The sequence below is a fragment of the Salvelinus sp. IW2-2015 genome, linkage group LG4q.1:29 (assembly GCF_002910315.2).
Source record: "Salvelinus sp. IW2-2015 linkage group LG4q.1:29, ASM291031v2, whole genome shotgun sequence".
Taxonomy (NCBI): domain Eukaryota; kingdom Metazoa; phylum Chordata; class Actinopteri; order Salmoniformes; family Salmonidae; genus Salvelinus; species Salvelinus sp. IW2-2015.
In genome coordinates this window covers 37,014,952-37,040,650 of record NC_036842.1, presented here as the reverse complement: position 1 = coordinate 37,040,650, position 25,699 = coordinate 37,014,952, and the positions used below count along the sequence as shown (strand labels likewise).

At 40.8% G+C, this 25,699-nt stretch overlaps 2 protein-coding genes across 10 annotated transcripts; both read right to left on the bottom strand.

Moving 5' to 3' along the window:
• Window positions 1–2,117: 2,117 nt before the first annotated feature.
• On the bottom strand, window positions 2,118–13,794 carry LOC111961942 (interleukin-31 receptor subunit alpha). 2 transcript variants are annotated; one of them, XM_023984647.1, is made up of 16 exons: window positions 13,709–13,794; window positions 13,280–13,346; window positions 12,039–12,323; window positions 11,805–11,919; window positions 11,354–11,526; window positions 9,326–9,453; window positions 9,012–9,174; window positions 8,063–8,145; window positions 6,086–6,293; window positions 5,515–5,682; window positions 4,627–4,725; window positions 4,332–4,475; window positions 4,100–4,240; window positions 3,649–3,733; window positions 3,374–3,455; window positions 2,118–2,893 (listed from the first exon to the last, which is right to left on the bottom strand). In XM_023984647.1, the coding sequence occupies exons 1-16, from the start codon at window positions 13,712–13,714 to the stop codon at window positions 2,342–2,344; spliced, it is 2,499 nt and encodes an 832-aa protein (XP_023840415.1). In that variant the 5' UTR covers window positions 13,715–13,794; the 3' UTR covers window positions 2,118–2,341. The 2 variants fall into 2 exon arrangements, with proteins under 2 accessions (XP_023840415.1, XP_023840414.1); XM_023984646.2 differs by having other exon boundaries at window positions 13,280–13,794.
• A 149-nt stretch (window positions 13,795–13,943) lies between these two features.
• ddx4 (DEAD (Asp-Glu-Ala-Asp) box polypeptide 4) lies at window positions 13,944–25,219 on the bottom strand. Of its 8 annotated transcripts, none has more exons than XM_070442888.1 (25): window positions 25,103–25,219; window positions 23,536–23,570; window positions 23,331–23,346; window positions 23,089–23,148; window positions 22,957–23,011; window positions 22,795–22,850; window positions 22,640–22,687; window positions 22,443–22,466; window positions 22,086–22,139; window positions 21,904–21,942; window positions 21,719–21,739; window positions 21,253–21,285; window positions 20,581–20,613; window positions 19,134–19,169; window positions 18,993–19,037; window positions 18,447–18,592; window positions 18,012–18,164; window positions 16,860–17,014; window positions 16,512–16,641; window positions 16,216–16,382; window positions 15,880–16,025; window positions 15,667–15,766; window positions 15,272–15,542; window positions 14,788–14,895; window positions 13,944–14,675 (listed from the first exon to the last, which is right to left on the bottom strand). In XM_070442888.1, the coding sequence occupies exons 2-25, from the start codon at window positions 23,551–23,553 to the stop codon at window positions 14,595–14,597; spliced, it is 1,995 nt and encodes a 664-aa protein (XP_070298989.1). In that variant the 5' UTR covers window positions 23,554–23,570; window positions 25,103–25,219; the 3' UTR covers window positions 13,944–14,594. The 8 variants fall into 8 exon arrangements, with proteins under 8 accessions (XP_070298989.1, XP_070298990.1, XP_070298991.1 ...); XM_070442889.1 differs by lacking the exon at window positions 25,103–25,219 and adding an exon at window positions 24,955–25,054; XM_070442890.1 differs by lacking the exon at window positions 25,103–25,219 and adding an exon at window positions 24,921–25,041.
• Between the last annotated feature and the right edge of the window lie 480 nt (window positions 25,220–25,699).

The window sequence follows — 25,699 nt, the reverse complement described above, 5'->3', positions numbered from 1 at the left end:
GTCTTAATAGGGTGTTGGGCCACCACGAGCCAGAACTGATTCAATGCGTCTTGGCATAGATTCTACAAGTGTCTGGAACTCTATTGGAGGGATGCGACACCATTGTTACGTGAGAAATTCCGTAATTTAGTGTTTTGTTGGTGATGGAAAACGCTCTCAGGCGGAACTCCAGAATCTCTCATAAGTGTTCAATTGGGTTGAAATGTGGTGACTGAGACACACACACACACACACACACACACACACACACACACACTTTAATCCCATATTGTCCTGTGAGACCCCTCTTTCAAAGTCTCTTAGATCTCTTCTAGCCATGGTAGCCAAAATAATGGGAAACAGAGTTTTTATACATGACCCTAAGTGTGATGGGATGTTAATTGCTTAATTCAGGAACCGCRCCTGCTTTGTATCCCTCATTTACTCAAATGTTTCCTTCATTTTGGCAGTTACCTGCATCTTTAGAGTTATTTTTTTTTCAACGAGAACACTAATAGAATAGAACCGAATATATTAWTAAGTCAGAAATTCTAATTTTGTTATGCAACAAAATGTCATCAGGCAGACCATGGACTTGGAGTGAGGACTCAGTGAATKATCTTTTTTTGTTGTAAAGAACAGTATAGCATCAAAACAAGGGTGAGCTTCATGCCTCTAATCACTGGCTACGTAGGGTAACCCTAACCCAGAATGSACCCTAATCCTTATATAATGCACTACTTCTGACTAGAGCCATGTACACTGAGTGGACAAAAGATTAGGACACCTGCTCTTTCCATGACATAGACTGATAAGGTGAAAGCTATGATCCCTTATTGATGTTACCTGTTAAACCCACTTCAATCTGTGTAGATGAAGGGGAGGAGACAGGTTAAAGAAGGATTTTTATGCCTTGGGACAATTGAGACATGGATTGTGTATGTGTGCCATTCAGAGRGTGAATGGGCAGGACAAAAGAGTTAAGTGCTTTTGAACGGGGTATGGTAGTAGGTGCCAGGCGCACCAGTTTGTCTCAAGAACTGCAACGGTTCTGGGTTTTTCCACACTCAACATGTGTATCAAGAATGGTCCACCACCCAAAGGATATCCAGCCAACTTGACAACTGTGGGAAGCACTGGAGTCAACATGGGCCAGCATCCCTGTGGAACTGAGGCTGTTCTGAGGGCAAAAGGGGGTGCAACTCAATATTAGAAAGGTGTTCCTAATGTTTTGTACACTCAGTGTATACTGAAAAGTTTGTATAATTTGTTACTTTGCTAAATTGTTATGAAAAACAAATGAAATGCCTCCCTCTTGTGTCTGCATCATTTTACAAAGTGAAGAGTGCTTTACATTCAGTGAGACATTCAACATTAATAGAACAGAATATATTAGTCCGTCAGAGACTAAACGTGTGATTTTGCTTGGCTCCCAATCCTAACATTATTTTTTAAAATAAGTTATGATTCATCAGATTCATCAGGCAGATCATAGACTTGGAGTGATTTTGTTTTTTCTTTCCCATGACTCAGTGAATTATATTTTTTATAAAGAGCAGTACAGGGTCAAATCAAGGATGGGCTTCATGTCTCTCTAGTCACTGTYTGTGTCCCAAATGGCACCCTAAATAATTATATAGAGCACTACTTCTRACCAGAGACCTACGAGCCCTAGTCAAAAGTAATGTATTTTATATGGAATAGGGTGTAATTTAGGACGCAAACATTTACATTCTACATTTGAGTCATTTAGCAGATGCTCTTATCCAGAACAACTTACAGGAGCAATTCGGGTTAAGTGCCTTGCTCAAGGGCACATCCACAGATTTTACCTAGTCGGCTCTGGGATTTGAACCAGCAAACTTTTGGTTACTTGCCCAACTTCTTAACCGCTAGGCTACCACCCAGCCAGTAACTCGGAGACATGTCCTGCCTCGCTTTGACCCTGTTACTGAAGTATTTCCATCTTGGCACACTCGCTTTCAGTTCTGAGGAAGTGGTGCTGCAACACCCCTCCCCCCAAACCAAACGGCGTACTGGTAATGGACGGGAAGGGGAAGCGCTTCAGTTGTACCAACAGCAGTCCTTCTCAACGACAAGAAACTAAAACATTTGATGAGATATAGTCTACCACATACAACAGTATAGATTGATATTTATGAGTCAAATTTAAAGAACTGATATCTATCCACCTTTACAATCTACAAATACACATACTGTACAAATTGTCACTAAAGTATAATTACAAAATKGATATTTCGAAGTACCACTAACACAAAAACGCAATAGCATATATGAGACATTAAAACTGAATGAATAAAGGTACAGGAAAGACAGAAGTCCACTGGATTCAGGAGTGTGTTCATGTCCRTTTACTTTCCCTCAACCTGGGTTCAAACATGTCCAGAGTGACGTACGCAGTGAGAGGAGCTGTGCTGCTATGCTGCTGCGTGTCCAACAGGCTTCTACTCTCCTCTGTGGCCCCCGACGTCGCCTCGCCTCCCCCCAGCCCCAACTTCACAGGGCATTCCCCTGGCGTCTGCAGCCTGTAGGGGTTGACGGGACAGCTCTCGGAGGCCTGGAGGTCTGATGGCTCTGATGATGAGTCCTCAGAGGTGGTTGACTCCAGCAGGTTGATTTCTCCGTCTTGTTGAGCCAGTAAAGGGAGGCGGGTTGGGGCCAGGCCCAGGTTACTGCTCTCCTCTCTGGGTTGGCTGTCACAGAAGGTCCTGCTACCGAAGCCAGAGCTCCATCTCTCTGTCTGGTCACAGACTGTCTCTTTGCCCATGTCCTGTATGTCCTCGTCTTCTGTAGAGGTTGACCCCATGATGTCGTCCATTATGGTGTTCACCTCACAGGGGTAGATCATCTCACAGTAGGTCTCGAGTTCAGACGAGTTGTTAAAGGGTTGGATCTGTGGGGTGACAAGGACATGTTTCCAAAAAGGAATGGTGAAGACAGTAGGGACGATGGAAACTGTAGCCTATTGAGCCAACATGAAGACCAACATTTTATGTATTTCACCAGGTATGTTGACTGAGAACATGGGGACTAGTTACAGGGGAGAGAGGAAGGGGGTTGAATGAGCCAATTGGAACACAAACAGTTTAATCCATAAGTAATAGTCATAAAGTGAAGGATTTGTGTTGAAATGTAAAGATTTAAATGTATATCATATCCCTTTTCTTCAAACTAGTGAAATGGAAGCACATGTTCAATACAGTATCCATTGTCTATACTATAGGATAGGGCTAAATGGAATGTGTTTTGTGTTTGGGGTTTTAGGCTGTGTTTCTGTATAGCACTTTGTGACATCGGCTGATGTAAAAAGGGCTTTATAAATAAATTTGATTGATACAATATAAAAAGATGATCATGTCATTATCATGTTTACCTTATGACAATCCTGTGAAGACCAGAATTCCAGAGAGCTGAGACCGGGGTTGGGCACTATCTTCTCCTTAAATCTTTTCCACCTAGGGATCAGTTAACCAATGTTACATAGAACATCCAATCATCTGACTTGTCTGACATAATTGACTTGAAGTGAGTGATGGGCAGTGCACTAAATAGGGAGCCATTTGGAACACAACCATTTACTGTCTGGACATATACAGGGAAGAACATATGCAGCTTTAAAAAGGTTCTGAGATCTACGGCAGAACATACTGAATGACACAGAAGAGTCCAGTGACTAGGACGATGATGACGCCGAAACCACCGAAGACACAGGACATTATGATGAAGGTCCTGCCTGATGGGACAGACACAGAGACGTTATGATGAAGGAATAAAACAGTAAATACTGTTTTTGGACAATTGAGCGGTAGTGTATGCATGGGGCAAAATGCTTTGTTAGAATATGTCAGAGAACCACAGAATTAAAACCACTGGTACAGACGAGTGCACGCAAGATGGCCTCAGGTCCAGCCTGCACGGAAGTTCGACTTGAATGTCCATTCTAGTAACTGTAATTCTATGGTTAGAACATTTGCTACTATAACCCTGTGTGGATACATGGAATGAATATGTAGCACGATAAAGAGACTTTTAAAGTGTCAATCTGTGTTACCATGAGTTACTATCAGATGGTGGGTGAAGCCTACAGACATGACCTTACTGTATCTGCTCGTTGTGAAGTGAATGACGCTGCTATTGGTTGCCCCAGTAACAGCGCTGGCCATGACATGGACACTGTATCTGGTGTCTGGTTGGAGAGGCTCCAAAGTCACTCCCTGTTTCCAGCTATTTACCGTCACATCTGAGAGGGGAKGAAAAATAACCGGAAATGACACTGGGTACAGTTGACGTGCCGTTATAACAAAGTTTAAACAATGTTTCAGGAGACTTACTCAGCTCTGGTTGTGTTTCAGTCTTGTAGAACACAGAGTAGTTGACGACATCACCGCTACATTGGCTCTGAGGCACAGCAGTCCAGTTGACCTGAGCACTTTTGTCTTGAACRTGTACATCAACGGAGGAGATATTCCCTGGAGCTGAGTTGATCAAGAAAATATGATTTAGTAATCCATTTATTTGGGACAGATACAATTAAAACATTTAAATAATTTGAATAAATAAGAATATGAAGATACATAGCCATTACCCCAAAGGACCAATAGAAAGAGAGGAAAATGTGAACGGTACCTCTTTGTACTGAGCAGATCTGAATGACTTTTTCGAGTCCTGTCTTGTCATCGTAGAGTGGAGTTACTGTGATGTTGTAGAGTTTAAAAGGCTGCAGGCCTATGAGAGGGAGGGAGAAAATGTCTTGTCATCGTAGAGTGGAGTTACTGTGATGTTGTATAGTTTAAAAGGCTGCAGGCCTATGAGAGGGAGGGAGAAAATGAAAACTTCCCAAAGTAGATTCCTCCAATAGTTTACCGGGATAACAGGAGGAGTGGTGTTCATTTAATCTGGGATGTATACACACAATATTACCAGTTGATGTAATAATGTTTACATACTGTTTTACCCACTTTATATGTATATAATGTATTCTAGTCATGGCTCATCATATAAAAACAAAAATATTGATAGGTGTAATACCTAATTGTAGCTAGAAATACAAGCATTTCGCTGRCCCTGCGATAACATCTGCAAATCTGTGTACTCGACCAATAAACATTGACTAGATTTTTGATCCATCTAAAAGCTTTCTGCTTATCTTTCACCTAACCACATCAACGATAAGCTCAATGGATCTTCCTCTAATGCACATTGTATGAGTCTATTCAAACCCATAGAGAAACCACACCAAAACAATTAAAATAATTCCTAATGACCACAGTAGAAAATGAAACTCAAACCTCGAGTCATGTCAAGCACTCCAATGTCAATGTAAAGTTACATAAAGTAACATAATCAGGATCCAACTATACATCCACCCATTAACTCACCCACCCGTCCATCAACCTACCCACCCGTCCATCAACCTACCCACCCGTCCATCAACCTACCCACCCGTCCATCAACCTACCCACCCGTCCATCAACCTACCCATCCGTCCATCCATTCTTTAGAATCCAAGCTCACCAGTCAATGTGATGTGAGTGTCTTGGCTCTGTAGCCAGGTGTATGTATCTCCATCGGTGGTCCAGTCTATGATGTAGCCATGGACAGGGTAGAGAGGAGGAACAGCCCAGCTGACCTGGATGTTACCGTCATGGGCAGAGGCCTGGGCGCCCCTAACCTGGGGGAGACCTGACACACATAAACTCATATGAATGTGACACTGTAGTACACAGAGGCTTAAAACCACTTCTAAATAACACTTACTGTAAATAACAAACGAGGACAGGTACTTTTTCTACAGGAAAAAACTGTGCCTTTCTTCAGCTGTCCATAAGTATTTTTTATCAAAGTAGAAGAAGTTTAGTAGCTTAAAATGGTTAGAGGCTTTTGTTGAAACATTGAGTTTAGTGTAGCAGTAGTGTCTGTATTATAAAGACTAGTGAGATAGTATGATACATTTATACTACTAGATAGATATATCATGATAGATATGACTCATATCTGCTAGCTAATAGCTTTGCAATGAGTCACATGAAACTAAATAGGATAACTGGCAATTCATATTGAATATGTGTCAAATATAGCAACTTACTTTGTCCAACGGCCGGTACATAGATTGACTGTTCAGAAAATGTGGTGTCACCGCGATAGGCAGCGAGGGTGACTCTGTATGGCCGCTGGTCCACAGTGATAGAAGCCTTATCCACAACAGTGTCCAAATGTCTGTCAGGTATGTGCTTTTCATCAGCCATGTACGTCAGCCTGTATCCATCGATGGCCTTGCATGCAGGGGAGATGCTCTGTACAAAGTAGAAAAGTGGAAGTTAGAAAATACGTCAYACCCAGTCAGAATCATCCCCATTTAGAACAAATTAATATTTTGAGTAAGGTTTGAGATTTACTCATATTTTTTAGTAGGGTTACAGGGGGGGTATTACTGGTACCTTTCGAAGTTAAATCAGTAAGCTACTAGGCTTTTGGTAAAGTTAAAGTATTTGATGGAATTTATCACACGTAGATAATAGGCAGAATCTACCGCAAACCCAGAGCTGATTAGTGAATGTGGTGGAGGCAAAACTTGAGAAACAGGAAAAAGCCTCTGCACACTTCCTGTCAGATGCAAATGTATTTAATTGTAGCTGAGCTTTCAGTCAGTCGACCTTCATCAGGTTGCCCGAAAGCTGAGCTTTAAAATACATTTGCATTTGACTGCATCTTTTTCCTGTTTCTCAAGGAATTTATCACACGACATGTAGTGGCCTTTATGAGTACTTCAGATTATATATTCTTAATTAAACTTACCTAGTTAAATAAAGGTTAAATAAATAAAATACAAAAGTAGTATGTCTTTGTTGTAAATGTTCTGGTGTCAAACTGGTGACAATTATGAAAAAAGTCAATAGTTGGAAGAGTTGCAGAGTTCATTGAAAATAATGCTAATGTTGATTAGATGCGTTTTTCATTAATTAGGCTATTTCCTCTAGAACCATATGGTCTATCCACTAGAAAGCAATGGACAAGATATAAACAAATTAATACTATAGATGAATACATAATTTAGAGTATAAATTACCATAAATTATCTGTATAAGGTGAATGCACCAATTTGTAAGTCGCTCTGGATAAGAGCGTCTGCTAAATGACTTAAATGTAAATGTTAATTACCAAAATTACAACAACAAAAAAATAGTTAACTTTTTGTAAATTAGCGGTAGTTTTGCAACCCTAGTTTTGAGGAAGGAAACTTTTGGTAGAGTTATACAGCTTTGAAAGGCTTTAGACCAAGGGTCTCCAACTGTGGTGTTGGGGAGATACTGGGTGAGGAGGTTGTAGTTTCAGCCCACCACTAACACACCTCCTTCAAGGTTTCAAGGATATTTTTATTTGTAGAATCAGATGTGTTGGTGGTGGGTTGGAACAACAGCCTGGGTACACTGTAGCTACCCAGGACCAGAGCTGGAGACCCTTGGTAGTGACTAACCAATACAGAACCAGAACACTGCCTATTTAAGCAATAAGGCCAGAGGGGCTGTGGTATATCACCAATATACCACGGCTAAGGACTGTTCTTTAGCACAATGCAACGCAGAGTGCATGTATACAGCCCTTAACCGTGCTATACTGACCATATACCACAAACCCCAGGAGGTGCCTTATTGCTATTATAAACTGGTTACCAACGTAAATTAGAACATCCGTGGTATACAATCTATTATAAACTGGGTGGTTCGAGCCCTGAATGCTGATTGGCTGAGAGCCGTGGTATATCACAGTATACCACGGGTATGACAAAACATTTATTTTTACTGCTCTAATTACATTGGTCACCAGTTTATAATAGCAATAAGGCACCAATATACCACGGCTAAGGGCTGTGTCCTAGCACTCCRCCTTGCCTGTGAACAGCCCTTAGCCGTGGAATATTGGCCATATACCACACCCCCTTGTGCCTTATKGCTTAAATATACCACGGCTGTCAGCCGATCAGCATTCAGGGCTCGAACCACCCAGTTTATAATGTTGATTATGTAAAGTGCTATACATGAGCTTCCTTCCATAGGCTCCCTACCTTCCACATCATGTGCACTGTTCTTGTCCCAGTGTTGTCTGGTGCATCCATCTTCCTCCACAGGTCCAACTGTACTGTGCTCCCTGTTGACATAGAAATAATAGAGTTTAGCCTAGTTTGAATAAACACATGTTCCAATTTAAAGTTTAATTTTGAATGTAGGCCTCTTTCAAAAAGCCTCACAATGTTACAAGTCATTTTGTGATGTACTGTCGGAGAATGTGAAGTAACATTCAATACTAAAACTGAAACTGAAACATAGCATTTAATATTAAGACAAACTGAAAGCATACTGTGGCTGACTGATGTGTTCCAGAAAACATAATGGGTGATTAGTTCACAATGTTTCTCACCACAATCCATTTCCCAAACCCTACGCCACCAACTAGACCCACAGCTCTGTTTAAAATACTTTCAAAATGCATCCTTCCTATTAATTCTCATCGAATGAGACAACTGGGTTGGTGAAATTGTTTCAGCCACATTGCTTATCTCTATCAAACCATGCCAGATTATAATGTGGGGAAGCTTACAGCAGAAAAAAATAACATGATAAGGTTTGATAASGTTTGATAAGGGTGCATGACAAACACACAGACCGTGCGTGCTATTCAATCAAGGTCTAATGCCTCATTCTTCAAGCACAGCAAAACATGTGCATTCAAATTCATGTCTACAACAACCTCAAAATGTTAACAGTGAAAAACAAAACAGATGGCAGAGACATCATAGCCTCTCAGAGTAGGATAGCTGATCCTAGATGACATTTAGCCTTTTAGAGCATAATTAATAAGATTACATGGACAAGGGGGAGCTGATCCTAGATCAGTACTCTGAGACATATACCTATCATCTCAAACATGCCTTCTGAAAGGGTATATTTTTTATTTTACTTCTCCTGGAAACCTGTATAGCGATTGTGATTTACTGGGGCTTTATGTTTTCTTACCGTTGAGAGAGGAGAGAACTGTCACCTGCCTGCTCCATTCACTCCAGGGGGCCTTGTCTAAAGCACAGCGGACAGACACTGTGTGGTTGGTGCATGGCTCCACTTCAACAGAAGTGACAGAGGCTGTCTTGGCCGTTGTGTTCATAGATGTATCCATTACATGCTGGACATTTACACAGGGACAAGAAACAAAGATATGAGTGGCAAAAAAACAAACAGTCACGTTAACTTCGACTAGTCTGGGAAAATAGCACATTGCACTAAGCAACAAACAAATCACAGACAACGTAACATTGAATAAATGAGCGGTGTACCTTGGCATATTTGACTTGACAGTGTATGACCTGGTCAGGAAAGTCTGTGCCTCCTGGTCTTTCCCATTCAACCCTTAGATGAGCAGGGAGAGGAACCACCCGCACATTCTTTGGAGGGTCAATTTTCACTTGAAAAACAGGGTAAGTAATGTCAGGTTGGGCGAGTCATGTCAGGTTGGGCGAGTCATGTCAGGTTGGGCGAGTCATGTCAGGTTGGGTTAGGTAAGTAATGTCAGGTTGGGTGAGTATTGTCAGGTTGGGTGATTAATGTCAGAACTCAATTACACAAACAAGACAATAGATAAACAAGAAATACTGGTGTAAGGATATTGAGCTTTACGATGGACGACAATCCAATTGTCCACTGGTATGACTGGTCATTTAATTTGCTTTGAACGGTGTATACACACACAACTAACTTACAGTGCCAGTCAAAAGTTTGGACACACCTAGTCATTCCATATTTTTACTATTTTCTACATTGTAGAATAATAGTGAAGACATCAAAACTATGAAATAACACATATGGAATCATGTAGTAACCAAAAAAAGTGTCCAACAAATCAAAAAATATTTTAGATTTTAGATTCTTCAAAGTAGCCACCCTTTGCCTTGATGACAGCTTTGCACACTCTTAGCATTCTCTCAACCAGCTTCATGAGGTAGTCACCTTAAATTCATTTCAATGAACAGGTGTGCCTTTTAAAAGTTACGTTGTGGATTGTCTTTCCTTCTTAACGCATTTGAGCCAAGATATACAGAAGATAGCCCTATTTGGTAATAGACCAAGTCCATAATATGGCAAGAACAGCTCAAATACGCAAAGAGAAACAACAGTCCATCATTACTTTAAGACATGAAGGTCAGTCAATCCGGAAAGTTTCAAGAACTTTGAAAGTTTCTTYAAGTGCAGTCGTAAAAACCATCAAGCGCTATGATGAAACTAGCTCTCATGAGGACCGCCACAGGAAAGGAAAACCCAGAGTTACCTCTGCTGCAGAGGATAAGTTCATTAGAGTTACCAGCCTCAGAAATTGCAGCCCAAATAAATGCTTCACAGAGTTCAAGTAATAGACACATCTCAACATCAACTGTTCAGAGGAGACTGTGTGAATCAGGCCTTCATGGTCGAATTGCTGCAAAGAAACCACTACTAAAGGACACCAATAAGAAGAGACTTGCTTGGGCCAAGAAACACGAGCAATCAACATTAGAGCGGTGGAAATCTGTCCTTTGGGCTGATGAGTCCAACTTTGAGATTTTTGGTCCAAACCGCCGTTTGTTTGTGAGACGCAGAGTAGGTGAACGGATGATCTACGTATGTGTGGTTCCCACCATGAAGCATGGAGGGGGAGGTGTTATGGTGTGGGGGTGCTCTGCTGGTGACACTGGCGGTGATTTATTTAGAATTCAAGGCACACTTAACAAGCATGGCTCACACAGCATTCTGCAGCAATACGCCATCCCATCTGGTTTGCACTTAATGGGACTATCATTTGTTTTTCAAAAGGACAATGACCAAACACATCTCCAGGCTGTGTAAGGGCTATTTGACCAAGAAGGAGAGTGATGAGTGCTGCATCAGATGACCTGGCCTCAACAATCACCCGACCTCAACCCAATTGAGATGGTTTGGGATGAGTTGGACCGCAGATTGAAGGAAAAGCAGCAACTGCTCAGCATTTGTGGGAACTCCTTCAAGACTGTTGGAAAAGCATTCCAGGTGAAGCTGGTTAAGAGAATGCTAAGAGTGTGCAAAGCTGTTATCAAGGCAAAGGGTGGCTTCTTTGAAGAATTTTWAATATATTTTGATTTATTGAACACTTTTTGGTTTACTACATGATTCCATATGTTATTTCATAGTTTATTTCTTCACTATTATTCTACAATGTAGAAAATAGTAAAAAAATAAAGAAAAACCCTTGAATAAGTAGGTGTGTCCAAACTTTAGACTGGTACTGTATATAAAACATCATTATTTGATTGCAAACTTCTCCAGAGTCAAAGCTGTGCGTTCTGATTACATACCTGTATCCCAAGGATCCAATTCCAGTGTGTCCGAGATTGTCTCCCAAACTGTGCTTTCAGCTCGCACAGTGATGTAATTTAGCTTTGAAAGCWTCGGCAGGCTCTTATTAAAAGTGCATGACATGCTTCCAGAACTACAATGATCACTCTCCCATGCATCTTGTGTACTCTCCCTACACAAAAAGAGACGAGAAAACAGAAACTTTGATTACGTCCCAAAATGAAGACATTTGGTTACATACCCTGAAGAAGACAGCTTGTCTGTCGATACGTTGGTTATTAAATTATTGCATCTCAGCTGTGGGGCTCTCTTTTTCTTTTTCATATGTCCCAAATGGCACCTTATTCCCTACATAGCGCACTCMTTTTGTGCGTTATTCCATATGACAAGGGAATCTTGCAGTCTACGTTGCTATACTAAGAGGAAGCTAGATTTTGAGTCAGAACTCACCATTTCCTATAAACGGTATATGTTATTTTCGATGTGGGTTTGATCTTGTGCTCCCAGTGACATGTAAAATCTTGTTGTGAGATATACGTGACACATGATATGTTTCTGGGTTTCCCTGTTGAAAAAATTAAAGGACATGATTTATTCTATCGTAAAAACCATTCCCCAGATGCCATGATAATAACGTTAACGTATTGAAAGTAACGCACACCAACAATGTAAGTAGGTACGTACAGTATGTTTGTATGATGGTACCACCCAAGACTTGCTGAGTTAAATGGCTGTGACATTGTACTATTGCTTTTGGAAGGGATAGATTGTAGATGGTCACCGCGGCAAAGGAGGTGTTGGTTTCATAGCAGCTTTCATCTATGCTCTTGTTGTTGATCGTCCAATAGATCTTGCCGTGGCTGTCTGAGATTGTCTTGTTGCATGTCTTCTTGAACTTAATCTTAATATTGGAGCCAAATTCAATGTATGGGTCTTTTGGGATAACTTCACATCTTTGTCCATATTGTCCTGTTGATAACAAAACGTGAAACTTTGTAATAAACAAACCATGGCAAAGAACTTGAGAGATGACAGTGCGGAGATGACAGTACAAAAGCCTGCACTAAGACCAACATTCAGCACAGAAAAGTAAATAGAGAATGAGCGATGACCGCCAACTCCCCAACTTCTAACCACTCAATATGCAATTCAAACAAAGTGGTAATTCCGCGGCTATTCTGGTAAACAACTGAGGGATGGGGCTGGAGATCTGTGACCATTCAAATGAAAACAGAGCTATGTATGTAGGGACTGACGATCTACAATATAAAAATTATAGTATTGACCATGTTTTGATGCTAYAGTGTTTGATTACAATTGCATTGTTTACAAACATTAGAGTTAAACCATATATTTGGGTTCTGATATGGTACSAGAGTTGAACTAAGCTCATACACTGTACAAAACATTAGGAACATGTTCCTAGTAAGTTGCACCCCTTTTGTCCTCAGGACAACCTCAATTCGTCAGGGCATGGAATACGTGTCACAAAATACGTCCCACAGTTAAATTGGCTGGAGGTCCTTTGGATGGTGGACCATTCTTGATACACACAGGAAACGTTTGAACTTGAAAAACCCAGCAGTGTTGCAGTTCTTAACACAAACCAGTGCATCTGGCTGGTTCAGACAAAATAATGCTTGCCCATTCACCCTCTGAATGGCGCACACACACAATCCATGTCTCAAGGCTTTAAAAATCCTTCTTTAACCCATCTCCTCCCCTTCGACATTCATTTAAGTGGATTTAACAGGGGTCGTCAATTTGGGTTTATAGCCTTCACCTGGTCAGTCTATCATGGAAGAACATGTTCCGTTTTAACCTTCTCAATAATCAACGGTATATCAATTTGAAAGTCAAATAAAAAATGTAAGTTGCAATCACAGATTGCCCCTTTAATTAATTACTATCAAATAGGAACTCACCTTCAGAAATTGCTGGGAGCAAAAGGAAGATTGACAGGACTAGCGGAGTTGCCATCCTTCTCAGACCCTTGGCAGACAAGAATGGCATGTCATGTCTTTCAAGTAATACAATTCCCTCTCCAGCAAGTGGAKAAACAATTTCACTACATCTAAACCTCATTTATAAGCAACGGGTTCTAATAGCACAAATGGTTATTAATGCCGCATCTACAACTAGGAGAACGGAAACATCATGACGTCTGATCTAGCAAAAGGTCAGTTGGATGACTGTTCAATCGATTKTATTCGCATTCGGACTGCGTTTCTTCTGAGTTCAGTTGTTTGAAAGCACTGAAGTCAGATTTACGAGTTGCCAAATTGTTTTAAACGCGGCTACCGGTCAGGTTTAAAAAGTTAAATTCGGGTACTCCATTATAAACCTTATCATACCTTCATACTCAATGTCCTGTGGAAAGTTGGTAGTCGTGCCTTCAATTCACAACCCCTAAGAACAAGGACTGGATGGGTGTGCTGGCCRTTGCACAACAAAAGTTTACTGACAGGAAATGAGGAAACAGGATGAATGCCAGGGGACCGAATTTAAGCACTCAGCTAGATTTTACAAGTGAAACTTAACTCAGAGCTTTAATCGCCAATAGMGCAAACAAAATAAACAAGCCAGGCAAATTATCCAAGACATTCTTTATTTTGAATAAAATCTGCCTTCATCCATATTTCAAATGTCTGCATGAATAAACCAAGTAAATCAAATGTATTTGCTAATTTTGCCTGGCACAAAATGCCATGAATATTTTATACAACATAAGCACTCTTGTACATCAGTTACAACAAGCGATCGAAAACGTGGGTCAACTCAGACTGGTTAACAGAACCAGTTAGATCTAAATGCAGAATCCTTACAGAAATACAATGCTTTACAGGTATTATTTGGGGACAGACACGCATTACTCAATAGTTCAGTTCAAAACACACGAGGGTGTAAATGGCACATATTCAACGAGGTAAAACATTTGGGTGAAAGAGGAAAATAATAAGTTCAAAGTGATGCGTCACAATTCAAACCACAAGAACCAGAAGCACTAATAATAGCTAGAACATTAATTTGTGAAGTTTCACCTCAAGCACACAGATTTTAACCAGTGGTTGACTAATCGGTTTCCCATATCCAGGACTATACACATTTCCAGAAATATCAAGCAGCGCAAAATTATTTTCTTTAAACAAGATAAGAAACACTAAAAGAAAAGTTACATTTGAACCAAAACATGACTTAGTTTGAAAACACAAAAACGAAAAGAATTGCAGATGTGCCTCATCACTCCCACTCGTCGTCATCTGCGCCACTGCTCAGGGCAGCAGCTAGATGACTTGCCCCATCTCTCTGGAAAGAGCCACCCTGTGGTCAAGAGATTAATCTTGTGTCAACAATGACAACACTAAACATGTAGCCAGCCACTAAACAGTGTTCAATGGAAAATAACAGCACTCAACCTATTCCAGATCCATACCTTTCTGCTATCCGTGGAGGCAAAGATTCTCCCACCTGGGTTGAACCCTGTAGTGCCATGAGCACTGAAGGCAGCTTCCTCCAGCCATTTGGGCACCTCCTGCTGGGCCTGTGAAAAGTAATTGCAGTGAGAATACATTTTTTATTTATTTTAGTTCAAAGTCAGCTTTGCCTTACTTGCTAGCAGGCCTTAAARCTGGAATCCTTAATGGTGAAAATTCCCGTCCTTTCAGGATTTTACAACAAAGTAACTGCAAACACATTATCCCCTCTCAGACAACATTGCACGCACACTAGAACAGCAGAATATGTACTTCATTTTTTTATATTTTTTTTATTATAAAACACTTTCATCCACAAAACAATAACAAATGTGTTGGGACGGACAGTGGCGCCGATCCATCTTTAAAGGCTGCTTTTGACCAGGGAGTGTGAAATCACTTACCCCAGACAGGACTTTGACCAGGGAGTGTGAAATCACTTACCCCAGACAGGACTTTGACCAGGGAGCGTGCCAGGTTGCCGTCAGCCTCCGGGTCAAAGAAACACACAGCTCTCCCGGTGTTCCCACAGCGACCTGTTCTCCCGATGCGGTGGACGTACTCATCAATGTTGTTGGGGAGGTCAAAGTTGACTATGTGTTGGACATCCTTGATGTCCAGTCCACGGGCAGCAACAGAGGTGGCCACCAGGACAGGACACTTTCCTGAGCGGAAGTCACCGAGCGCCTGTTCACGCTCCCTCTGCTCACGGTCACTGATAACACAATAAATACCAACTAACAATTCATACAACTGGACAAAGACTAACAAGACACAAGGTAATCTGGGGCCCAACTAGCAATGACTATGGGTTAAATCACTTGAAGACAGTCCCTTACCCGTGAATACTAGTAGTATTAACCTTCTCCTGACACAGGAACGTCGCGATAAAGTCAGCCTGCCTCTTGGTTTCCACAAAGACCATAGTGCGTTCAGACCCTGTGAAGGCAGAATATCCCCTTCAACATGAAGACAATTCGGTGTACTGGAAAGTGGTTGAAGCGTTTGCATGAGAGGTGCTGACAGTTATATAGCGAGGTGCTGATGGGTACCTGTAGTCTTCAGGACCTCCAGTAGTTGGTCTCTTTTGGAGAACTTGGTCACCTGAACCACGACCTGCTCCACATCACTGCAGGCTCCGCCCACCACGCCCACAGCAAGGAACAGATAGTCCTTCTTCAGGAAGTCACCAGCCAGTCTTAACACCACAGGACAACAAGGCACCAGGTGACCACCCTTCTCATTTAAAAAACACAACTACCATTTAGAAATTGTGCCATAACTCTTTCTACTGCATTATCCTTTACATTAGCTGCACAAATAATTCAACGTTCATTTTAAAAGCATTGTTTATCTCAGTTATCTGTGGCGGAGTGTGGGAGACAGACTTTTGGATGTCCTCGGGGTAGGTAGCGCTGAACATAAGGGTCTGGCGGTCCTCTTTAGCTGGCATGCCTGGGGACCCCACCAGCTTGCGCATCGCAGGCTCAAAGCCCATGTCCAGCATCCTGTCAGCCTCATCCAGCACCAGGTAACGCAGCTTGCTCAAGCCAATCTGGGGGAAGTAGACAGAAGAGGCCGTATATTCATTTGCTAAAAACGACTATGTTAACAGATGGCTTCAACCGGCTGCCAACTACAAGGTTGGATTCAAATATGCGTTTGTTATTGAAGCACCGATTACCTTTCCTCTGCCAATAATGTCCATCAGTCTTCCTGGAGTCCCACACAGCACATTGCAGCCCTTCAGTATCTCGCGAATGGTGTGACCGGTGCTTATRCCACCGTAAACCACCACTGGACGCACACAAGTACTACAAAAGACAGTGGAAAAGTCTCCAGAATCAGTGTCCATTGGATCCCCCCCCTAACATACCAATCTTGAAAAAAATGTACCTTAACTTTTGCCATAATAAGAACAAGTTAGATTTGCATCTARCTCCATTTTCACTATTACTATTGAGAAGTGCAGGTGGGGTGAAAGGGGTTGAACATACTGCCTTTCGAATATGCAGTGAACATAACTTCATACCCATGGGCAAACTTCCTGGCTTCCATGTAGATCTGGTTGATCAGCTCCCTGGTTGGGGCCACTATAATAACCTCTGGCTCCTGGACCTCGCTGAACTTACTAGCTGCCACGCCGTCCACCATCAGCTGCTGCAGGATGGGCAGTAGGAATGCAGCCTGGGGGACAACAACAAAAGTTAAAATACTTTGTCTACCCACAGGCTTACCAGACCTGCCAACCCTGTCCAACTTTTTAGAGTACCAGACACGCACAGCAAATTGGAGATTCAACTCGCAAAAATCTAGTGCAAAGGCATTTTAGAAGCATTGCCTCAATAGCTAATAACAGACATTCATTCTTCATCGCGCAGTCTTCTAAACTCTCGACTCCATTTAATGCCAAGATGTTTATATTTATGTTYGATTATACTTAGGTAATGCTTTTTGTGACATGTATCAAATCACAGTCTCAGGTTGCGTGATCCTCGTAAGGTTAAGTGGAAAATACAACTAATGGGACGCAGAATTAAATGTATATCACACTCGCACAAATGCAACCAGTCATTTTTCGTAATTGCATTTAATTTCTTTCACTAGCAAATACGAGTGAACTGCTGGCAATTTAGAGCCCACTGAATGTCCATCTTATGTTCGCTTGAAACAATTAGTGTTTACCTTTCCATAACAGTCGAAAAGGGATTTGTTCATGTTTTTACATACAGCTGACAGACGGCAAACTCAGCATCACAACGAACAGGAGGGGCACAGTGCAGCTACGTCGAATAATGATGTATTAATCTCCATGTCCATTTACACAAACTCTGTACATGTCTGTGTTGACGCTCGAGAATCGCGATGTTAGATTTACTCAGTGGATTTATTATTGTAAAAAAAAAAATGCTTTTATAAGTTCAGGCCCTATTAATTTTCGCGTACTTTTAACTCAGATCTYGTACATGGACAGAGAACTGCGTAGTTGGTACACAAGGCAGTTCTGGCTTACACATGGCGGCCAACACAAGCGCTATTGATTTATACCAGAGTAGGTTAACCTGGGTGACAGATACGACCGGAGCTCCATTTCACATGCTAGTATTTGAACTACAAGAAAAAGGGGATTAACACTGCTTGCTAAATAAGGAATTTTAATTAGATTCAGTTCAGTTCAGCTCACTGTTTTCCCAGATCCAGTCTGGGCACAGGCCATGAGGTCCCGGCCAGCAGCGATAATGGGAATGCCATGCTTCTGTACTGGGGTGGGCTTCTTATAGCCAGACTTACTGACGTTCCTGTTCAGAGATTCACACAGGGCAGCCTCTTCAAAACCCTGAGAGGATAATAGCTTAGTCAGTTTCAAAATCACAGCAACATTGCCATTTACCAATACATAAATACAACAACCAGTATACAATAATCCATCTGTTTATTTGACAAACCAGCATTTATGTTGCAAGTGCAACTCTGGGGCCATCCCAACATCTTAACCTTTTCCTTGTTCATTCTAACAATGCAACCAATATTGGGTAAGTTCATTCAGTTGTGAAGGTAAAGAGATTAATAAAATTACCCATTAACACTTTAAGGACACAGCCACCAGTAAGGCACTCACCATGATGGCCTTTGGCGGATTGCTGCCACTGACATCGACCAAGATGTCGTCGTACTTATCAAAGTTGATGCCCGACTCATAATGAGCAAAAATAGACTCCTCCTCCTCACAAAGGGCTTCAGGTATGTAGGTCACCTTTGGGGGACCTGGTGGTAGAGTGAGGTTATGAAAACGGGATCACCTTCTGAAGTATTTAATTAAAGAATCCACTGAAAGAACATCTCGGATGCAACTGAATGTTGTTAAGAGAAGAGCAGCAGCCTTCTTGTCGTCAAACGAGGCCGAAGTAGTTGTAGCACCACTCAAAGAGGATGTTTAATTACATTAATAAGTTACATGGAACAAAAACAATACGCAATGGTTCCCTTTAAGTATTGTTTAGAAAAACATGGAAGTTATGTTTTATTAGTCTTCTGTAAGGGATACATCAGGGTTCCCCAACTGGAGGCGCAGGCCTGGTTTTATTTGCCCCCCCCCAGCTGAATCTAGTTGATGATCACTGGTATACATAGTCAAACAAAACACTTACTTGCATAACATACAAACCTGGATTGCCACCATCTCCACCACCTTCCCCATCCGTGGTTGATCCTAAAATATGTGAAAATCTCACATAAAGACATTTTCAAATGTAAAAGTATTCATCAGGTCAAGGAAATGAATTAGTAACAAATGAAAACACGGAACCTTTAGAGAAAACTTCCTCATCTCGTCCACGATAACCTGGAATGATAAGACATGGGAAGTTTCACAATAAGGCTCGCTGTGACTCAATCTCGTAAATGCAAGGCCAATTACTACGGCTCTATAATCTCCGCAATGCAAAAATTACACTGATGGAATAACAGAATCCAGACCAAAACAGAATGCAACAATATGAAACAAAGTAATGAATCTAATGTAATTAACTATAACAAACAAAAATAAAACGCAACACGTAATGCGTTGGCCCAATATTTCACGAGCTGAAAATAAATTCTGAAATTTTCCATATGCACGAAACGCTAATTTCTCTCAAATTATGCACAAACTGGTTTACTTCTCTTTTCTCCCTTTGCCAAGATATGCCACACACCTGTCAGATGGATGGATTATCAACCGGCTGATTAAACAGCATAATCATTACACAGGTGCTGGGGACAATAAAAAGCCACTAAGAAGTGTTTTGTCACAACACAATGCAACAGATGTCTCATGTTTTGAGGGAGTGTGCAATTGGCATACTGACTGCAGTTTTATCCACCAGAGCTGTTATCAAATAACGAAATGTTCATTTCTCCACCATATGCCACCTTCGTCATTTTAGAGAATATGGCAGTACGTCCAACCAGCCTCACAACCGCAGACCAAGTGTAACCATGCCAGCCCAGGACCTCCACATCACCATGCAGACTGATGACAATTTTTTTCTGTAATAAAGCCCTTAGGTGGATAAACTATTTCTGATTGGCTGGGTCTGGCGCCCCAGTGGCTTGTCCTGGGTCCCAAGTGGGCGGGCCGATGCCCTCCTATGCAAAATCCATAGGTTAGGCCCAAATTAATTTATTTCCCTAAGAACTGTAACTCTGTAAAATCATTGAAATGGTTTGTTACATTTATACCGAACAAAAATGTATTTGCTGAAGTTAAATCAGAAGACATGAACAGAATGAGTCAGTGATTTGCATTTCCTGCAACTTTCTGAAGAAGCAACAATAATTCCCCGTCTGCGGTGCACACATCTATCTCTGTGTAGGCGTTAGTGATGACGCTAATGAATTATTATTATTTAGTCATTTGTATTGATGCTAATGAAAAGTCTTCTGGTAGATGGAAAGGCTTTCTTAAACTACAAAGTAGCCTATGCTTACCTGGCATATGATTTTAATCAAGCCACTGAGTTTTTATTTTGCAAACTCCATTGGTGTGTTTTCAAAAACAGTGCCTCTTGCTAGGTGCACACTGGAATATAAGGGTAATTATACCCAAATATAAACATCAAATTTGTCCTAGACCTCCTGATGTGGTTTAGGCATTATGGACTTATAAAAATGACTATTTGATGTTCTATTTAAAGTGAATGAGTGAGAAAACCTGAAGGGGAAGTGAGAAAACAGAATTTGGGAAAAGTAAAATGTATAGGGCCCTAAATTACCTCCTCCGCCAAATCCTCCTCCATCACCACCACCTGAAACAAACCATAGTTAGCAACAACTTTCCCTCAAGCATTTCAACTGATTTGAAGCATGAAGAAAATACAGACTTGACAACCTTGAATATTTTTGAGTGCCATGTCAGCAACACTGCTCAAATCATAGGCAAATCCCACTTTGCCTAATGTTGGCAAAAGGCTGCCTCAGAAGGAATGATAGGTGATATGGGTAACTTGGCTGCTCTTCAGTAGCTAACTAGAAAAAAGTTTAAATGTACAAACAAGGGATAAGGTTGGGTAGGAGGGGAATTCCAGAGTCATTTTGAAGCAGTTGTCTTTTTTCCCCCTACAGCTACCATTTTCTGAAACCTAGTCTTCAATAATATCAAACAATGCAGCCAACAAAGAAATCTTGTTTGAGCCTAAATGGAATTGTGGTCAAAATCCTACAATGTACCAACTAGAAGCCCATTTTATGGTCGTTTTTCACACCAGCATACTTACACCTCAAATTGCGTGCAAGTACGCAAAATGCGTGCATGTTGAAAAATATTTTTGCATTGCCATAAACTAGGCATCTTTGAATGATACTCACTGGTAAAAGACTGAGGATAGATTTCAAGTCAGTATTTGATGGAATATTTTAGAATTTCCGTTAGTGAGGTGCTGATTTACCTGATCGGAAGCCTCCCCGGCTACCTCCAAACCCTGAAAAGTGAAGGATTTGAGCAAAAAAAAGGCCATAAAACAGCATGATAGATTTCATTAGCTTATCACCATTTCAATAATGAGAACTAGAACTTAGTCTAGACACCATCCACAAAAATGTTAACACTCCATATTTATATTTTAGCACACGTATTCAGAGCAATTAGGTTTAAGTGCCTTGCTCAAGGGTACATAGATTGTTTTACCTAGTCGGCTCTGGGATTTGAACCAGCAACCTTTAAATTGGCCCGCTCTTAACTGATAGTCTACCTGACCTTTTTGTCACTAATATTGGACAAGAGCATGTTCAATTTATTTGAATGCAAAAAGACATGCAGAAACACTTGGGAGGACAACGAGAGCGTTCAAACTGAGCCAACCATCTAGAATAATTCAATTTTCTTGCGTGTAGAGAATATGAAAACCAACATACCACCATCATTGCCATCATCCCCTGTCAAAAGTAGATTTCACAAAAACCATGTGTAAACCATTACATTCAATAGCTAGATGGATAAGACAATATTCAAGAAACATTTCAAAATCAGGGGCATGTTTATTAAGACTCTGCTCATCAAGAGAAATGACAATGTGGGGCATAAGAACAGCTCCTATTACCGTTTCGGATGCCTCCTCCCCTTGATCCTCTGCCGCCCCCTGTTGAGACAACAATTTGATGCATTTAGGGAGAATAAATCACAATTAAGAGTCATGCAATTACCCAAATTGTTCCAGAAAGTTAATTGTCCAGAAAATATTTTTTCTAATTTGTTTATTTCAGAAGGAACCACAAGTCTCACCTCTGCCTCTTCCCCTGAAGCCTCCTTCACCACTGTTCCAGGAGCTGCCTTTATCTGTACAGAACAGTTCCAATTCAAAGAACATCAATGATAATACAGTTTGAGGTATGATTTAATAAAGTCATGCCGAAGACATTTCAAGAACCTCAAAATGCCAGCGGCACCAGCATAATACATTTTGGAACTCTGAAATCGATCAAATACCCTGAACAGTATTATGCCTCTATTCTATTTTTAGTGCTATCCCCATGACAGTAAATATTCTGAGCTGTGCATTCTATCCCAAAATTCATTGATCGCAGTGTGACAATTTGCTCAAACGCAGTCTTGAGCTGCAATATCAAGTCAGTCACCTACCTTCATTCCCATTCTTATCAGCTCCTGTTGACAGAGGGCAATATACATAAAAAAAAWATATATATATAATTATATATTACCTGTAAAACAATTTTTYCCAAGATGCCTTAGGCATACGTCTTGAGTAAATACTCAATTTTACACAGCAAGAATTACATCAAATAAAATGTAAATGAAATAATTATGAGACTATGCACCTGAAGAGAAACTCTTGAAATCTCCACCACCTCCCCTGGACCCTCGGCCTGCAAGTAAAAATCGCAAGAATTTCAAGTCAGTATAGTAATAACTCAGACCAGTGATATTTCCCCCCCAATAAGAACCAAGAAACATTTATTTTTAAAGAACTTGCCTCTGCCGCTACCAAAGCCACCATCACCTCCACTGTTCCAGGAGCTGACTTTATCTGTAAGTAAAAATTGTTAGAATTTCAAGTCAGTACAGTAATAACTCAGACCAGTGATATTTCCCCCCCAATAAGAACCAAGAAACATTTATTTTAAAGAACTTTCCTCTGCCACCACCAAAGCCACCATCACCTCCACTGTTCCAGGAGCTGACTTTATTATCTGAAGAGATCACAAATCTTATTAACATTTTTTCAATTCTTGCAAGTTAGCTAATGGATATAATGGCACAATCCTACCAGTCGGTCTCCCAAAACTGGAACTTTGGCCACCACTGGTCCACGAGCTCATTCCACTTTCTACAAAAACCCATTCAAGCTCAGCCATTAATAGATTATTTTGTTTAAAGGCTTTCCCAACAACACCCGTGAAAAAGCACGTTGCATCCAAGTGACAGGATGCTACCTGGCTATTAGAGAAAACATGTGTCCATTTTGCAATGGGAATCCAGCTAGTCCACAAACAAATTACATGAACCTACCATTACTTGTGGTAACCTGCAAAGTAAAAAAATAATATATATATTTATATATATATATGAAAACGTTTCATTCCCATATGCTGATAGAAGCCAATATTACACATACATTTCACACCAAGTAGTGACAATATAAGCTTTGGTTCACTATTGACTCCACTAATATGTAAAGCATAACAGCTCAAATGACTGGTTTAGAGTAATTTACCTCATCCCAGTTGTCCATGATCTACAAATGTGGTTCTGAAATTAAGAAAAGCCAAAAGTCAATTAACTGCACCTGGGTATCTATTACCTAGCTTGCTACATTTTAGGGTGTGTCGGTAAATTACATTTCACAGAACTTCGAGTATGCATAATAACTGATGTACAAATACCCAACACCTGTTAAATATAACCGTGTTGCTATCAGCAACGTTCTGGATAACATGAAAACAGCCTAACCAGCTCTATTTGGTCGAGTAAAATGGTATGCGTTAAGTGTTCTCTCATTTGTGTCTGGAACAAGTTAGCTTGGTTTCTTGACTGCAGTTGTGAGGTCAGAACGCTCGGATCAATCCAACCCCTCACCCAGAGCGTCCAGTGTCCGCTCTGAACGCTCCGAGAGCGAAACCGCTGAACCGTCGCTCTGAACGCTCCGAGAGCGAAACCGCCGCTCTGAACGCTCCGAGAACGAAACAGCTGAACGGTCGCTCTGAACGCTCCGAGAGCCAAACCTCTGAACCGTCGCTCTGAACGCTCCGAGAGCCAAACCACTGAATTTACAAACGCCCAAGATCGCACTCAGACACTCAATGTAAAATTTACAAACACACCTTTAGTAGTCAATGTTTCAGAACGCTTCTAGGAGGTTCTCTAGTTAGCTAGCGATACTAGAGTATTTTCCATCAAAACAAGTGACCACTGACTAACTAGCTACTGTACTTTGTTGAAAGTAAAATCAAAGCACAGAACGGCATTGCAAGACATTAGCTAGGTTGTTATACAGCCACCAGAAAGCACGTATTTTTTCCAATACTGTACAATGGCATCAAATGAACCTTGGAAGATGACTTWAGTCATGAATAAGCAGTGATATCAGTAAATCAGCTCCCATCTAGGCCGCTAGTAAGTAACGCTAGTTAACTACTTTTCATGCCATTTGTCTGCGGTCATTAACTCACCAAGTTCGCCCAACACGTGCAGCCATTGATTTCGAAATGTAAAGACATTACCTAGCTARCATAAGCATGCCTAACAAAGTTCAGTAATGTTCGTGAGCTAGATAACATTTAAAGTTAGTTACACAAATAACTGACCATTTAGTTCTTTAAAATTTAGCCAGTCATGTACAAAATGTAGCTAGTTAGCAAGCTAATGTTAACCTAGTTAACTAGTTGAACAAGCTAATCAGTCTCGGGAAAAAAAGCGAAATACCCGCCATCTTGACTAGGTAACGTTAGTTAGATAGCATTATGTAGAGATTTTTAAATAAGTAATCTGTAAAATGTTCCAAACGGCAACAAAAACAAAATGAGAATGGTTGTATGATGTATATAGTAATAACTTCGTCTAACTGCAAAGTCTTTTTTAGTTAACACCAAAATGGCTTACACAAAGTGGCTGCAATTCCTATGGCGCTAATTACCTAGCCAACACGAACCTAACGGTCTTTTACCTAACCCATAAAGAAGATAACTAGTTAAACGGATAATCAACTTAAGATATGTCTGCAATCATTACAAACATGAAAGCATTTTGATGCACTGAGAAAAAGTAATATTTAAACTCCGTACATTGTCGAAACGCTTTCCCGCAGCGTCTTGATGTTCTTCCACGTGGCAGAAGGTTGTGGATCGTCAAAAAGAGAGCGCGCTTGTCGCGGACTCATAAAAACCCAGCTGGACGGCGCGAGGGCATCAAGGAAGAAAAGGGGTGTTACTTTTTATTAAAACATTTTATAAAACCACTGTTCGGGATTTATTTACTTATCATTGAAAGGTCATATCAAATGAAATGTTGATTTACAAATATWATTTTTTATATAAAACTGGAAAGCTTTTTATGGCCGAGTAAGTGAGTAATTACTATTTAATGTGACCTCCCATCTTTCTCATTTACATGTGGCTAATCCATATTAGTAATTATTTCGCCCTGGTATTTTTTTATTGAAACGGGGGGACTGTGAAAATATCTTTGTTTCAACAACTCAGACAAAATGTGTAAATAAGAAGCGCTATAAAATCGACGTAGTCCATGTTGTGATTGGCAATTAGGGTAATTGCTCCGGTCACGTTGTGTGTTAGGTCATGTCAATCACCTGGAGGAACGTTCAGATAGAAAAATGTAATGTAGAACAAACATGCCTCTCTAACATGTACAATAAGGAATCA